Here is a 16,661-nt window from a genome sequence, read left to right as displayed (position 1 = left end):
CAGAGCAGCAAAAGATACATAACTAACATGTTTGCCCCCCGTCAGCCAAAGCAGTGGAGGAGTGGCCTAGTGGTTAGAGTGGTGGACTTTGGTCCTGGGGAACTGGGTTCGATTCCCACAGCAGGCACAGGCAGCTCCTTGTGACTCTGGGCAAGTCACTTAACCCTCCATTGCCCTAGGTACAAATAAGTACCTGTATATAATATGTAAGCCGCATTGAACCTGCATTGAACCTGTAAGCGCGGGGTACAAATGTAAGGAAAACAAAAACACAGGTTAAGGCCAATACACTAATAGTAGCCTCCCAACCCTGTAAACTATCGAAACCACCCCAGAGCAACATCCCAAAAGAAACATTCCAGCACCCATAGCAACATATACTGCAACCCCAATCCCCCCCCCCCCCCCCAATTTCCAAAAGCCAGAACGCCTGCTGATTACTAAGCAATCCCCACATCAGAGGGAGGAAGATAACAACACAGGGGAATAAGGTGGCATCCAGCGTCTCCAAACAATGGGGCCACCTCCAGTGGTAGGGCTCCCCAAATAAGTGAAAATGAACTCAGGGTGTGATCACAAGACCTATAAATTGACCAAGCAGAAAAAAAAACCCATCGCCAAAGTTCAACTCCACTAAGTTCCCACAGGTGGTATATTATTTCTAACACGTGCTTTGAAGCCTTTTGCCAACGCAGCGACCATGATGACTTTCTTGATGGTATTGATGTATCCGTCTCCACGATGTCAGCTTGTGACAGAAGGCCTGTAGCCAGTAGGTTGTTTTGGACCTCTATCACCGTTCTGCCCTGGTAGACTTTACCATTAGCTGTGAACACGAGTCCCATCGGGAAGAGCTAATGGTATCTAATCTGCTTGTCCCACAAAAGTCCAGTAAGCCCAGTAATTGCAGTGCCAGCAGAAAGGTAGCAGCTGCAAGATCTGGATAAACTTCCACCTCCAAGGCCTCCAAAGTGATTTTTGCCACTGAGCCGCCAAACCGCAAGCATCACTTGCTCCTTATCAGCAAACTTATGAAAGCAGGTGACAGTATCTCTTACACAGCTCTGGGGCCGACTGCACTTGCTCTAAATGCAGCACAGCCAAAGCAGAAGGTATACCTGCTTCCTTTAAAAGTACAGTACCTACAATCTGTGGGACCCCTCGCAGATGAAGGCTACGCCACTGGGATTGAATCTTGAGGGCATCCTCTTGCGCCTGTTCCATTTTTTTCTAGATGCATGTGCAGGTCTGTCAGCTCCTCACTCTGTGTTTCTAATTGTCTCCTCTTCCTCTTCATTTGCCTGTAATACCAACATCCTTCTGGAACTCATCAATTGGTACTTGCCGCTCTGATTGCACCGAAGTGAGGTCAGATTTAATATCGTGAAACCAAGAACGCATTTCATCACAAAGGGGACCCCACGCGCTCAGTTGTGGTTGGCGCCATCTGCGCCTTGTATTGGGACATAGCTGCTGTGGTCGTGCTTACATATGCTTGAATTTCTGACGCTTCTTGGTTGCCATCGGGACACTAAACTGTACACATCTCTTATAAACTACTATATAGGTAACAGCCACAGTGGAAGTCCAAAAGCTAAATTTAGCATGGACGCTCACCGGAACTCTGCTCCTGTGCTGCTATCTAAGCTGGTGATGTCACTTCCTCCTATCAAGACAGATATAATTCTTTACCTCTAATTTTATAAAACATTTTCAAGGAAATTGAAAGGAAAATGTTGCACCCAGAACCACTACCTGAGGCCACTTACCTACCTTGAGTGGCTCTGGACAAATCGGGAAAGACCATTACATTGTAACCCATAAAAGTGTTTTGTTTAAATCAAAAATAGACCAGGTATACATATGAAGTATCACATACCATATGTAATGAGTTTATCTTTTTGGGCATACTGGATGGACTATATAGGTCTTTATCTGCCGTCGTCTACTGTGTTACTAAAAATACTCATAAAATCAAAGTCCTATTGTGTTTTAGGGTGAAGGTGATTATCAAGAATTACTTTATATGATAAAAATTGATTGTGACCCTTCTAAAAACCTGAAACAAACAGATAATGACCCAGTGTCTCCAAACTTTCATGCTACTAACACTAGAGACACTGGGAAGTAGAGCCTTTGACTATCTCTAAAACTTATTCAAAATATTTGTTGACCATATACACTGCTGATAACATATAAAACTTAGGGACGTTAATACATTGCAGATTCAACTGGCAGTTAAAATTCTCAATCATTTAATTTTTCTATATACTAAAGTCTTTTTTTAATCAAACCTGCCTGATAAACCTTTATGTCACCAAAAGGCATATTTTCAAAGCACTTAGCCTTCCAAAGTTCCATAGGTTTCTATGGAACTTTGGAAGGCTAAGTGCTTTGAAAATATGCCTCTAAGTCTTTCATTTTTTTTTTTCTGTAGCTTCTAACCTCTCCGTGTGTTTCTCTAGAGTCTCTTCATGCTGTTTAATTTGAACTTGAAGGGGGATAGAGCCCTCCACAATTTTATCCAAATATACCAACGCTCGATGTTTTTAGCATACCAGTTCCCTTCCATATTTCACCCAAAGTTACCTTTTCAGGCATTTTGTTCATCCCCTGTAAACAAATTGCCACTCCTGTCACCTAGGGTCGGTTCTTACTTCCCTAACACTTGTTTGCTAGTGGAATTTCCTCCTTTCCCTGCTCCATCCTTTGGTAAGGACCCCAGGGAGATGGTCAGCAGAATGTAGCTGTAACCTATATAGACCTATATGACACCAGTTACCCCAGCACTTTGGTTATAGGGAGTGTATCACACTGTGCAGGTCATAGTGAAATATCACAAAAGTAAAAACAAACCCTCCACCACCAGGCTTTTTCTCCTGCACATGAACTCCAGTCACAGGGAATGCATATTTTTGCTGGGTAGAGACTGCCCTCAAGTGGGCTAGTATAGACCTTGCCTTTGCATTTCACTGTGTTGATCCCAGTGCAATATTCTCATGCAGCCACACCAACAAACATGGAGCTCACCATGCTGCTTCTGCTTCCCTGCCACCACCCTGCCCCGCACCCCACCCAGTCCCTCCATAGTGACATAGTAGATGACAGTAGTTAAAGACCTGTACGGTCCATCCAGTCTGCCCAACAAGATAAACTTTGTCTAAGGTATGATGTGATACTACATATGTATACTTGATCTTGATTTGTCCCTGCCATTTTCAGGGCACAGACTGTAAAAGTCTGCCCAGCACTAGCCTTGCTCTCCATTTACTGAAACTGAGTTGTCCAGCCACGATCAGGGCACAGACCATAGAAGCCTGCCCAGTACTGGCTTTGCTTCCCAATTACTGGTGTATATCTATCTTTTTAGAATTTTCTCCCTTTTTCTTTTTTTTAATTCTTTTTTTATTAATCTTTTTAGCTTTAATATGCTTTTGGTGCTTTTGATGACTTAACTTACAGCTGCAAACCTTACTGAGTTCTGTATGCTTGTCTTAATTATTCCAGTTGTTGATATGCTGAATCCTTATGCTTCTTTATTACTTCTCCAAGTTATTGAAATTGGCTACTTAAATTTTTATTTTGTTGCCTTTAGACAATTCAGTCATTATTTACACATTTATGCAGAACTGCTCTAATTAACAACATTGATTTCTTGTGGAATAAGAAGTAGCCGACTCATTTTAATCTCATTTAGGTTTATTCGACGGTTGCTTTACTTTTACAAGCCTAGTAGCAAGCTGTATGCCAACCTGGATCTGGATTACACCAAGTCCAAACAGCTTACTGTAGTGGGATGCCAATTCACAGAATTCCTGCTGGAATCAGAAGAGGTGAGAAATAATGTTTCCAGAATATATTTAAGAGGATTAGAATGTTTAAGCAGAGGGCACAAAATAACAAATATTGGCAGGGTTATTTTTTCATTGACAAGCAGGAGTGAGACTCACAAGTGGGTGGTGTCATCTGATTGCACCAAGAAAGAACAGTTTTCCCAGAGTTCAGAATTAAGTGTAAACTTTTATGTGAGGCTCTTCCTATTCAAAAAGGCCTCTTCAGTCCCTTTAGTTTTGTTTCATCTGCTCTACTGAACAGATTAAAAAACAGTGCTGTCCAATTTATGAAGAATTTTTGTTTCCTTGATTCTAAGAAAAAAAAAAAAGAGAAGTTTGGTTTTCTTTTGCTGCTTTATTATTCTTTTATTACTACGAAGAATGTCACAGATTGACAGGGTTTTGGCTAAGCCCTTGGTGTTGAATTAAAATTTAGAACTTTGCTACCCATTCAAGATGTTTGATATTCTGAGTTTAGAACATAATCAGGCTGACTTCAAACATTGTGGCAAAATGTTTCTTCAAGCTCTTAAGGATCACCCAAACTGTTGAGATTTTTTTTTTGTTTGTTTTTCACTGTTGTTTTTGATATTTTCTTTTTTCGTATTCTCTGACTTTCAAATCAAAAGACAATCAAGACTATTTAAAAAGTTGAAATACAATCAAACAAATCTACAGTATGTAAATAAATAAAATAAATGCTATGAGGCAAAGACACTCCTGCTGGCAAAGAAGGGAGAAAGAAAAAGGTTATCATCCATTCAGAGTTTGGCTGATTCCAGTAGATCCTTCTTTTCAGGAGTCCAGCTGCAAAGGAACAGTGCTAGATATCCACCAAGATGTTGCAAACCTGCCTGCAGTCTTACAAACCTAAAGCACAGTCTTCAGCACTCACGCAGGGGTGGTTTCAAGGCAACCTTGAATATTCTATCTAAAGCTCTAGAGAAGTGCATGCATCTCAGTGCAGATGTCAGAGTGCTGCCTCTAAACACAGACTGCACAACGTTCTCCTGAACTATTTGTGCCATCAAAGGCTCTGGCCTGTAGCACTGACCTTCATGTGGCTCCTCCAGCACTGACATCACTTCAGCTCTTAGTACATAGAAAACCGTGTTACATACCAGCACAGTTAATTAAGTGGCTGCCCTTGCGTAAGAGTCACTATTTACTGATAGCACAGGTGTTGTTTTGCTTTCTGATTGGTACTCAAACATCTCCTGTGCAGCCTTCAACAGCCCATCTTCTGCTGTCACTCATTCAATTCTTTGTTACAGTATTTGATGAATCTTTATCTGTTTTACTACCTCCACCAGAGCAGCCACATTTTTTCCTACAGAAGATGTTTAATGAATTTTTCCAGGGTAACTAAATATCTACGATCTATTCAATGTCAGCAACCAAGAATAAACCATCTCAATCCTTGGGCATTACTTTGCACAAAGAGACACTTATTCATCTTAGGATCTGGTAGTTTCTCTTCTGTCTACTTCAGACTCTGAACTACAAGGAGGGCATGTTATACATTTTTCACTGTGTTTGGAGCTTTGTTAAAGCAACCTAGAGGATTACGTAGATCCAGAATTTATTTCTCCAGAATCACCTATCTCCTGTGCAGAATGAGTTTCCCAATGAAGATCTCTTATTCAAAATTTCATCCGCATTTACCTAGGAAAGTTTCCTTCCTTTTACAGCAGAAGGCAAAGCTTTTTTCATATGTATTTTGGACCCTGAAAGTTCATAGAAGCACCATAGGCTGGAGACAGTCTATTTTATGGACTCTTGCAGGAGCAATACCTTCATACTGATTTCTTTAGTGCAGGTTGAAGATATGTCTGCTGCAAAGGCTTTAGACTAATGGAATAATGTCTTAAGTCAGGCATTAGATGATATTACCTCAATAAAAGAATGTGTACACAGGGATGGGAATAGTATAAGAGATACATAGGAAGCTTAGGAGAGAATTATGTCAGATCAAAAGGAGATGATCTAGGCGGGAGGATGTTAGTTTTATATTTGAAATTGAATGAGTATAGGGAATGCATGAATCAGCAAGGGATCTTTATTTTCAAGATAAGATTCAGGGTGCATTAATAGACCTAAAGAACTTTTTGCAGTTATTATATTCCTTACTTATGAACCTATTTCTCTGGGATATATGAGTATAATCTCGCTGGAACAATTTGGAGATTTCTTTATAGAAAAAGTGAAGAGGTTAAGTGATGTATTTCATTCTTGGTTACCTGAAGGGGTTCAGCTATTGGGGGATGAATTCAGTTGGAATTCTTTTGGATCTGTGACAACTTCGGAGATGCAGCTTATTTTAAAGACTCTTTGACCTACTAATTCCTCTGAGGGATCTGTGTTTCCCATTGGTGCTTCAGACTGTAGATGAGAGCCTACAGCTGGTGACTTCTCTGGTCCTAGACGTCTCTTTATGTACAGGAGTGGTACCTGATTCATTGAAGATTGCAATGGTGAGACCTCTCTCAAAGAAAGCCTCATTGGATCAGTCTGTGCTGAGTAAATTTAGACCACTTTCCGCTTTACCTATGATGGTGAGAATTTTTGAAAAATTGGTGGTGAAACAATTGGAGAAGTATTTAGAGGAGACAAAAATTTTGGATCCATTTCAGTATGGATTTCATAGAGTGCATAGTACAGAATCTTTATTGTTGTTTGCTGTCGATATTTTGAGGCAAGGGTTGGATCATTCTTCTTTTTGGTCATGTTAGATCTATCAGCCATGTTTGACATTTTTAATCCTGGTATATTATAGACTTAAGGCTTGTGGAATATCTAGAATTGTTCTTAATTTGGTTCTTTTTCCTGGAACTTAGAAGGCATTGTGGATTGGTGATCGGGTTTCTGAATTGAGTGCCACAAGGCTCCTCATTATCATTGGTTCTGTTCAGTATTTATCTTTTACCTCTGTGTCATCTTTGAAGACATTGAATGTGCATTCAGGGTTTTTTTTTTTCTCTATTGACAATCTGATGGATAGGGCTACTGGTAATCTGTAATCAGTTTTTGTGCTTATTTCTTACTGGTTAAAAGAAAATAATTTGGTTTTAAATGTTCAGAAAACAGAAGTGAATGGTAAGTGGGGAAGTTTTGGAGAACAATTGATCAAGAGGTTCGATTAGTGTAGAAAATTCAGAATTTGGGTGCAAATTTTGATTTGACTCACAGTTGTCTTTTAAACCATATTCAGTACTCATTTTTAAAAGTGAGAATGTTAAGAGTGAAAGGTAATATCCCTACAGAGAATTTTAGACTGACAGTTCAGAGTTAAATAATTAGAAGGTTGAATTATTGTAATTCTTTGTTTTGGGGGCTTCCGAGGTCCAGTATTAGGGCATTATAGATTGTTCAAAATACAGCAGCACAAATTGAGTGGCTGCTCACACTTTCAGCATAATTAATCATATTTTGAAAATATTTCATTGGTTGCTGGTGGAGAAAAGAGGGGAGTTTAAAATTCTGCTGTTAATACATAAGGCGTTGAAACAAGAATCTGATTTTTATTTGTTTGGTTTTGAGAATTTATCACTCAAACAAAGTCCTGAGATCCAAAGGCACATTTAAGTTTACCATTCCAGCATTGAGGAAAATGCACTTTGAGGAGTCTAGACAGAGAACCTTTTTGCTTACAGGGCCAGTTTTGTAGACTAGGCTTCCAGTGCAGATCAGGTGTGTGAATGACACATTTTTAAGAAGTGTTTGAAAACATGTTTGTTAAAGGCAGCTTTTTAATATTTAATATTACCCAACCCCTCTATAATTGCACTTATCAAGGGAAAAAAATTTGGACCCCAGCAGAAAGCCTTGGTGGGAGTAAATTCATCTTACCCATCAAACATTTATCTTCAAAGTTGTCACCGGTCCTTATTATGTTTTTTTCTATGCTTATATTTTTCTCTTGTATGTATAACTCTTCATATCTTTTGTTTTTTTTAAGTCATAACAGTCTTGAAACTTATAATTTCAATAACTTAGCTTATGGCGTTGGTTCCGGGGGTTCACTTGATCCAATATAAGTCATGTTTTGTACAAAAAGATTGTATCAAGGAGCAACCCTCAATGTCTGCAGCAGACCCGTCATACTGACTAATATTGCTGTTGTTGTCAAGAGGGATTGGGTATTATTATATAAGTTTGACATTTACATCACAAGCCCACACGAAAAAGTCATATTTGAGAATCAGTCGATTTTATTGGTTGATTAACTTTTTAATATACTCATTGGTACTGATGGGTTTTTATGATTTGTATGCTCAGGTGGGGTTGGTATGGAGCCATGTTTTGTTATTGATTTCTGTTTTATTTTTGATGTTTGTGGACAATGGACAAACTGCAGATAAAGTTCATGGAGCCATCCCTGAGTTAGGATGTTATGGACTCATTCCTGTTAGTGTAAATAGTTTTTCTCACCTGTAACAGGTGTTTTCTGAAGATAACATGTTTTATCAGATGCACAGTCCCTCCTACCTCCTTCTTATGCTGTGGAACTAACTGAAGGGGCTGAAAAGTCTATATGCACATGGGAAGGCCTGCATGTGCTGAGAATTTTAAACTTAGTTCAGAGCTCTGGTAGAGATGTTCCATTCCAGCATTGTCACGTCACCCACTTTTGTGCTTGATAAATCCTCTTGTCTATGGAAAACAAAAAGAAAATTAAAAAGTACCGAAACAGGTATGTAGGTAAATTGGCACATTGACTGTATTTTCCAACTTGTGCAGTATTGTTAGATAAATCAACTAAAATGTGCAGATGTCAAATTAAAAGGACTTATCAAATTTTTTAGCCGCGGTGGCCAGAATGGTCATCACTGCAAATTGGAAACGGGCAGTCACACTGACAAAATGGTGGTATGAGAGATAGCAAATTACAGATTTGGAAATGGGTGCAGAAAAAATTAGAGGAACGGAAGGGATGTGGATGATTGTGGTGATCTCTAAGAGCATATGGAAGGGTAGGAAGGAAAGGGAGGGGTAATGCACAAACACATTGATGGATGGAGAAACCCATGATAATCACAGTCTGAACTCATAGAAGTACTCTGGGTAAAGAGAGGGGTTGAAATGAAAGGACCAACTGCTTAGCATTAAAGTAGTATTTAATATTTTCTTAGGTATGACTGGGACAAATTATTATAGTATGTTTCTGATATATTGACTTGAAATTCTGTTCATAACTATAATGGTGAAGATTTAATGATCTAGAACTGAAAAATATGAACAGGTGAAAAAAGGTGTAACTACATGTTTCAGCTTTGTATGAATTTAGTGAAGGAATAATATGCATACTGATTCTGTGTTTATATGTTATTTGTTAAAACTACTGTGATTGTTTATTTTGTAATCCGCCTATTTAATAGGTGGGCTATAAATGTTTTAAATAAAATAAGTAAATTTAAAAATAAAGTAAAAAAAAAAACCAAAACAAAAAAAACAACTCCATTTGTAATCTCCAATGCAATTTTAGATTTTTACTGATTATGAAATGGAATTTGGTTTGATGTCACTTATTAAAAGCTGGGTCAGAATTTAATTGAGAGGTGCACTGGCTATTACAAATTGTCAATATGTCTTGAGTGAGCAGCAAAATAGGAAGAGAAACTGATCATTTGTCATGTCCGGAATTCTTCACTAGGAATAGAAAACATCACAGCTGCCTTTTCATATAGGTATACATGAAATATAGAACTATACAGTACTGTTTAATCCAGGGCAGCTAGTGAGAACTGATTCTCCCATACCTAGAGTGTTTTAGAATTTTTGTGCTGCTATCATCATTTAGAAAGCATTAACATTGTTATTTTTCATAATGAGGTTCTGTTTATATTGTGCAAGTGGATAATCATTGGTGCATGGAATATAAGGAGAAAATACAGCACATAACAAGCAATTTAAAATATTTATCTGCCAGTATTGAAGAGTTTGTACCTATTGTCAGGGTAATACTGGACAAAATGTCAGTTTGGGCAGCATTTGATTCTGGTCCCTTCTCACTCCCCCACTCCAAACTTTCCTTTCAGGTTTGCCTGTTTTCAGACCCAGACTGACCTAAAAGAGTGATGTTGTGACTTCTGGCTTAGTGCCAAAGTTGTCACCTTTCTTAACCACCCCTTGCAACAGCCCTGTCAGCTGGCTGTCCTTACTGGCAATGAATTTATATAAGGGGGTTGTAGGTGTCTTTAGTAAAAGGCATCAACAGCACAATTTACTTTGAGCTGGAATAACTGCACTTTTACAGACTTGAAACACAGTATATAACTATATATAAATTATTTTATTTTTTCCTGTTGGTCAGGATGGACAAAGTTATCTGGAAGACCTAGTGAAAGATATTGTGCAATGGCTCAATTCCTCTTCAGGAATGAAATCTGAGTGCAGTCTTCAGAACAATGGGTTGTTGAATACACTTAGTCAGCACTACTTCCTGTTTATTGGTGCCCTTTCTTGCCACCCTCATGGAGTCAAAATGCTTGAAAAATGCAATGTATTTCAGTGGTGAGTATGTACAATAATGTCCAAATTTAACTTGTAAAAACAAATGTAGTTGATACTAATTTAAGTTATAGTCTCTAGCCAGAGCAACAATATTTATTCTGACGGGACTTTTTATACCTAACTTCTTGGCTTTATTTTCATATTACAAGAATTGCAGTTAAGAATTCTCTATTTTCTACAGTAGTAATTGTGAGAAAGTATTAAGGCGGATAAAGAATGAACAGAATGTCCAGAATACTGATCTTGTTTCAAATGTTGCTGATTTGGTTATCAAAGAGTATTAAGGTGGTTGCAGGGGAGGATGCCCCATTTTATTTAGGGAAGGAAAAGTTTGATGGTAGGGAGGAAGATCCTGAAAAGTGGTAAGGTGGGGGAGGGAGGATTGACCTTACTAGATTATAGGAAATACCATCTACTGGCACAGTTAAAGCACCTATTGGAGTAGTAGGTAGGAGAGGATAAATCCGAAATTCAGTATAGCAAACAGGGTATGCAGAGCGTTAGCTGAAGCATTTTTTGTGGATTTCGAGAGAGTGTGAACCCAGTCACAAAAGATTTAGTGAAAGTTGGGAGGAAATGCATGGGATGGTGGATGCAATTGCAGAAATAGTACTTAACCCTATACCAAAATCTTATATGTTTTCTGACAATGATATTGATTAATTCCTATTGTTTTTGGTTATTGTTTTATAATTCCACTTATCTGTGGTTTCATCTTACATTTGCAATCAATGCTGAATCCAATTAGGAAATATTGCAGAATATAAAACACATATAGCATAGCGCCTGCAAGGATAATGTGAGGAATTTCTTCTCTGGCCACAATTTGCTATGAGCCAATGTTTGAATCAGGGAGGAAGAGAAGAGTTTTTCGACAGTGGGAACATAGAGGGACTGTAACCTTTAGACAGGTGACTGAGGATGGCAGAGCAATGTCACTCAAGGAGGTAAAGGAGAAATACCAGCTATCAGTAGGAGACTTTTTGGTGGTGATGGCAGGCACAAAATTTGATGAGGATAAGACAGAGGTGCAGGAAATACTGTAGCATTATTGATGAAGAGGTTGAAATGGACCACTAGTGTTCTATCAATTTCTTCAGATGGAAAGGTTTAAGAAATATAAATTCCAGATGGTGTGCTAGAACTATTTGGGGTATGAGAAGCAGTGGAAAAGAAATTTTGAGGAAGTAGGGAAAGTGTCAGCACATTGATAAAGGAAAATGCCTTTAAAATATGTGGGTGGTATCCTATCCTGGTTTAGCTCAAGACCATAAACCCAGAAGCATTGGATTGGGTGTTGAAGAGGATGTAATGGAGTGGGGACGTTACATAAGTGTTGCCATACTGGGACAGACCGAAGGTCCATCAAGCCCATCAATCTGTTTCCAACAGTGGCCAATCCAGGTCACAAATACCTGGCAAGATCCCAAAAAAGTACAAAACATTTTATCCACCTTATCCCAGAAATGTGATTTTCCCCATTTTATTAATGGTCTATGGACTTTTCCTTTAGGAAGCCACCCAAACCTTTTTTAAACCCCGCTACGCTAACCACCTTTACCACATTCTCTGGCAACGAATTCCAGAGTTTAATTACACATTGAGTGAAAAAATATTTTCTCCAATTTGTTTTAAATTTACCACTTTGTAGCTTCATTGTGTGCCCACTAGTCTTAGTATTTTTGGAAAGAGTAATCAAACGATTCACGTCTACCTGTTCCACTATACTCATTATTTTATAGACCTCCATCATATCTCCCCTCATCCATCTTTTCTCCAAGCTGAAGAGCCCTAGCCGCTTTAGCCTTTCCTCATAGGGAAGTTGTCTTATCCCTTTTATCATTTTCGTTGCCCTTGGTATAAAATAAGTACCTGAATATATGTAAACCGCTTTGAATGTAGTTGCAAAAACCTCAGAAAGGCGGTATATCAAGTCCCATTTCCCTTTCCCCTTTCTCTGTACCGTTTCTTATTCCACCATGAGGCGTATTTTCAAAGCATTTAGACTTACAAAGTTTCATGGTAACCTATGGAACTTTGTAAGTCTAAGTGCTTTGAAAATAAGCCCCTATGTCTTTTTTTGAGATGCAGTTCCCAGAACTGCACACAGTATTTGGGTGCGGTCGCAACATGGAGCAATACAAAGGCATTATAACATCTTCATTTTTGTTTTCTATTTCTTTCCTAATAATACCTAACTTTCTATTTGCTTTCTTAACCGCCGCTGCACATTGAGCAGAGGGTTTCAAAATATCATCAACGTAGACCTACATGACTTTCCTGGTTGGTGACTCCTAATGTGGATCCTTGCATCACGTAACTACAGTTTTCCAAGGACAAGCAGGCTGCTTGTTGTCACGACTGGGTTGACGTCCACGGCAGCCCCCACCAACCGGAACAAAACTTCGCGGGCGGCCCGCACGCAGGGCATGCCCACCGCGCATGCGCGGCTGTCTTCCCGCCCGTGCGTGACCGTTCCCGCTCAGTCTTTTCTTTTCCGCGCTGGAGAGAGCCGTGTTCGTCTCTCTCTCTCTGTCAGCCCCGGAAACCGGATCGCGATTTCGCCGCGAATTTTCTCTTTTTTCTCTTTTTCTCGTGGTTCTCCGTTTTTTCTATTTAGTTAAAAAAAAAAAAAACCGCTGAACTTTGTGTTTTCTCTCGTCTCGTAGCGGGGGCGTTGCGTTGCGGCCTTGTGGCTGCGCGGTCGATTTATTTTCGAGGTGTGAATTTTACCGCCACCATCGACGACTTTGACTTCGCCGACGCGATTTTTCCGTCGATGTCCTCGAAGGTCCCGAGTGGATTTAAAAAGTGTGGTCGGTGCGGCCGGCATATCTCGCAGACCGACACTCACGCTTGGTGCCTCCAGTGCCTCGGGCCGGAGCACGATACCAAGACATGTACTTTGTGTCTCGGTCTCCGGAAACAGACACAGGTAGCGAGGCAAGTTCTTCGGGACCGTCTTTTTGGAACTTGCGCCGGCGCCTCGGCGTCGACTTCGACGGCATCGGTATCGACGGCCGGTTCTTCGGTACCGGTATCGATGTCCACGAAATCGGCACCGATGGCATCGATCCCAGGAGCACAGGTCCCGTCGGCCCGCCGGTCCCCCGGTGAAGGCAGGAGTGAGAGGCCGCGTGGGCAATCGGCCCCGGTCACTCCCTCTACCCAGGGCCCTCGGGACCGAACCCTGTCGGACCCGGTCCCTCGAGGCCGAGGGAGATCGACCTCCTCCTCCTCAATTCCACCAAGCGCCGATGACGGGCACCGCAAAAAGACTAAGAAACACCGTCATCGGTCACCCTCGATGCATCTGTCTCCCGGCGCCGGAGATGAGTCGACGCCGGTGCAGTCTCCTGGACCCGAACAGCTTCCGGCACCGACGCCTCTACCGGCCCCCTCGCCTTTCCCGACAGCGGGCCTGGACGAGTGCCTCCGAGCCATCCTTCCGGGGATTCTGGAAGGGCTGATGCGCCAGACTGTGCCGGCGCCGGGGGTGCTTGCGCCCTCGGCGCCGTTGACTGTGGCGCCGGCGTGCTCTAGCCCGGTGCCGAGGCCTCCGATGCCGCTTGCGGCGCCAGTCTCGACTGCCACGCAGGTGGAGTCCCCGTCGACGTCGATGGAGGGAGCTTCATCCCCGCCGGCGCGGGAGTCCACCACTCGACAACGCCACCGAGGCCTCGGTGCCTCGACGTCGAGCCGGGCCCGGTTGAGGACTGAGCTGCACGAGCTCATGTCCGACACCGAGGAAAAGGCCTCGTGGGGGGAGGAGGAGGACCCCAGATATTTCTCCTCAGAGGAGTCTGTGGGCCTTCCCTCCGACCCCACTCCTTCACCAGAGAGAAAGCTCTCGTCACCTGAGAGCCTCTCCTTTGCCTCCTTTGTCAGGGATATGTCTATTTGCATTCCCTTTCCCGTGGTCTCTGTGGATGAGCCGAGGGCTGAGATGCTCGAGGTCCTCGACTATCCATCACCACCTAGAGAGTCCTCCACAGTACCGTTGCACAGTGTCCTCAAAGAGACACTGCTTCGCAACTGGTTGAAACCACTATCTAATCCCACCATCCCCAAGAAAGCAGAGTCCCAATACAGAATCCACTCGGACCCAGAGTTAATGTGGCCCCAATTGCCTCATGACTCGGCGGTCGTGGACTCTGCTCTCAAGAGGGCACAGAGTTCGAGGGATACCGCCTCGGCGCCCCCGGGGCGGGAGTCTCGCACTCTGGACTCGTTTGGGAGGAAGGCCTACCAATCTTCCATGCTCGTGACCCGCATCCAGTCTTACCAGCTCTGCACGAGCATCCACATGCGGAATAATGTGAAGCAACTGGCGGACCTGGTTGACAAGCTCCCGCCGGAGCAGTCCAGGCCTTTTCAGGAGGTGGTCAGGCAGCTGAAGGCGTGCAGAAAGTTCCTGTCCAGGGGTATATATGACACCTGTGACGTGGCATCTCGTGCTGCGGCCCAAGGTATAGTGATGCGCAGGCTCTCATGGCTGCGTGCCTCTGACCTGGAAAACCGCACCCAGCAGAGACTGGCCGACGTCCCTTGCCGGGGGGATAATATTTTTGGCGAGAAGGTTGAGCAGCTGGTGGACCAACTGCATCAGCGGGAAACCGCCCTCGACAAGCTCTCCCACCGGGCACCTTCAGCATCCACCTCAGCAGCTGGACGTTTTTCCCGGGCCCGGCAGGCTGCGCCCTATGCCTTTACCAAGCGTAGGTACACCCAGCCGGCCTGAAGGCCTCGTCAGGCACAGGGACAGTCCCAGCACGCTCGTTCTCGTCAACAGCGTGCGCCTAAGCAGCCCCCTGCGCCTCCACAGCAAAAGCCGGGGACGGGCTTTTGACTGGATCCATGGGAACATAGCCGCCCTCAAAGTGTCCGTACCGGACGATCTGCCGGTCAGAGGGAGGTTGAAAGTTTTTCACCAAAGGTGGCCTCTCATAACCTCCGACCAGTGGGTTCTCCAAATAGTGCGGTGCGGATACGCCCTGAATTTGGCCTCCCTGCCACCAAATTGTCCTCCGGGAGCTCAATCCTTCAGCTCCCATCACAAGCAGGTACTTGCAGAGGAACTCTCCGCCCTTCTCAGCGCCAATGCGGTCGAGCCCGTACCACCCGGACAGGAAGGGCAGGGATTCTATTCCAGGTACTTCCTTGTGGAAAAGAAAACAGGGGGGATGCGTCCCATCCTAGACCTGAGAAGCCTGAACAAATTCCTGGTCAAAGAAAAGTTCAGGATGCTTTCCTTGGGCACCCTTCTGCCAATGATTCAGAAAAACGACTGGCTATGTTCCCTGGATTTAAAGGACGCATACACTCACATTCCGATACTGCCAGCTCACAGACAGTATCTCAGATTCCGCCTGGGCACACGGCACTTTCAGTATTGTGTGCTGCCCTTTGGGCTCGCCTCTGCCCCACGGGTGTTTACAAAGTGCCTTGTGGTGGTAGCGGCGTATCTACGCAAGCTGGGAGTGCACGTGTTCCCATATCTCGACGATTGGCTGGTCAAGAACACCTCGGAGGCAGGAGCTCTTCGGTCCATGCAGTGCACTATTCACCTCCTGGAGCTGCTGGGGTTTGTGATAAATTACCCAAAGTCCCATCTCCAGCCAGCCCAGTCTCTGGAATACATAGGAGCTCTGCTGAATACTCAGACGGCTCAGGCCTTCCTTCCTGATGCGAGGGCCGACAACCTCCTGTCCCTGGCTTCCCAGACCAGAGCGCGTCAGCAGATCACAGCTCGGCAGATGTTGAGACTTCTGGGTCATATGGCCTCCACAGTTCATGTAACTCCCATGGCTCGTCTTCACATGAGATCTGCTCAATGGACCCTAGCTTCCCAGTGGTTTCAAGCCACCGGGAATCTAGAAGATGTCATCCGCCTCTCCACCAGTTGCCGCACTTCACTGCACTGGTGGACCATTCGGACCAATTTGACCCTGGGACGTCCATTCCAAATTCCACAGCCCACGAAAGTGCTGACGATGGATGCATCTCGCCTGGGGTGGGGAGCTCATGTCGATGGGCTTCACACCCAGGGACTGTGGTCCCTCAAGGAAAAGGATCTTCAGATCAACCTCCTGGAGCTCCGAGCGATCTGGAACGCACTGAAGCCTTTCAGAGATCGGCTGTCCTGTCAAATTATCCAAATTCGGACAGACAATCAGGTTGCAATGTATTACATCAACAAGCAGGGGGGGGCACCGGATCTCGCCCCCTGTGTCAGGAAGCCGTCGGGATGTGGCGTTGGGCTTGCCAGTTTGGCATGCTCCTCCAAGCCACATACCTGGCAGGCGTAAACAACAG

General features: G+C 43.4%; 1 protein-coding gene across 1 annotated transcript in view; it reads left to right on the top strand.

Moving 5' to 3' along the window:
* Positions 1 to 16,661, top strand: part of RICTOR (RPTOR independent companion of MTOR complex 2) — a 468,276-nt gene that overhangs the window by 238,606 nt on the left and 213,009 nt on the right. Inside the window, exons 20-21 of the mRNA XM_030193057.1 lie at positions 3,698 to 3,833; positions 10,147 to 10,346. Coding sequence (XP_030048917.1) covers positions 3,698 to 3,833; positions 10,147 to 10,346 — 336 coding nt within the window. The remainder of the gene's footprint in view (positions 1 to 3,697; positions 3,834 to 10,146; positions 10,347 to 16,661) is intronic.

This window comes from Microcaecilia unicolor, chromosome 2 (assembly GCF_901765095.1).
Source record: "Microcaecilia unicolor chromosome 2, aMicUni1.1, whole genome shotgun sequence".
Classification (NCBI taxonomy): Eukaryota; Metazoa; Chordata; class Amphibia; order Gymnophiona; family Siphonopidae; genus Microcaecilia; species Microcaecilia unicolor.
Note: the sequence above shows the minus strand (reverse complement) of the source record. Positions and strands in the feature narration are given on the sequence as shown.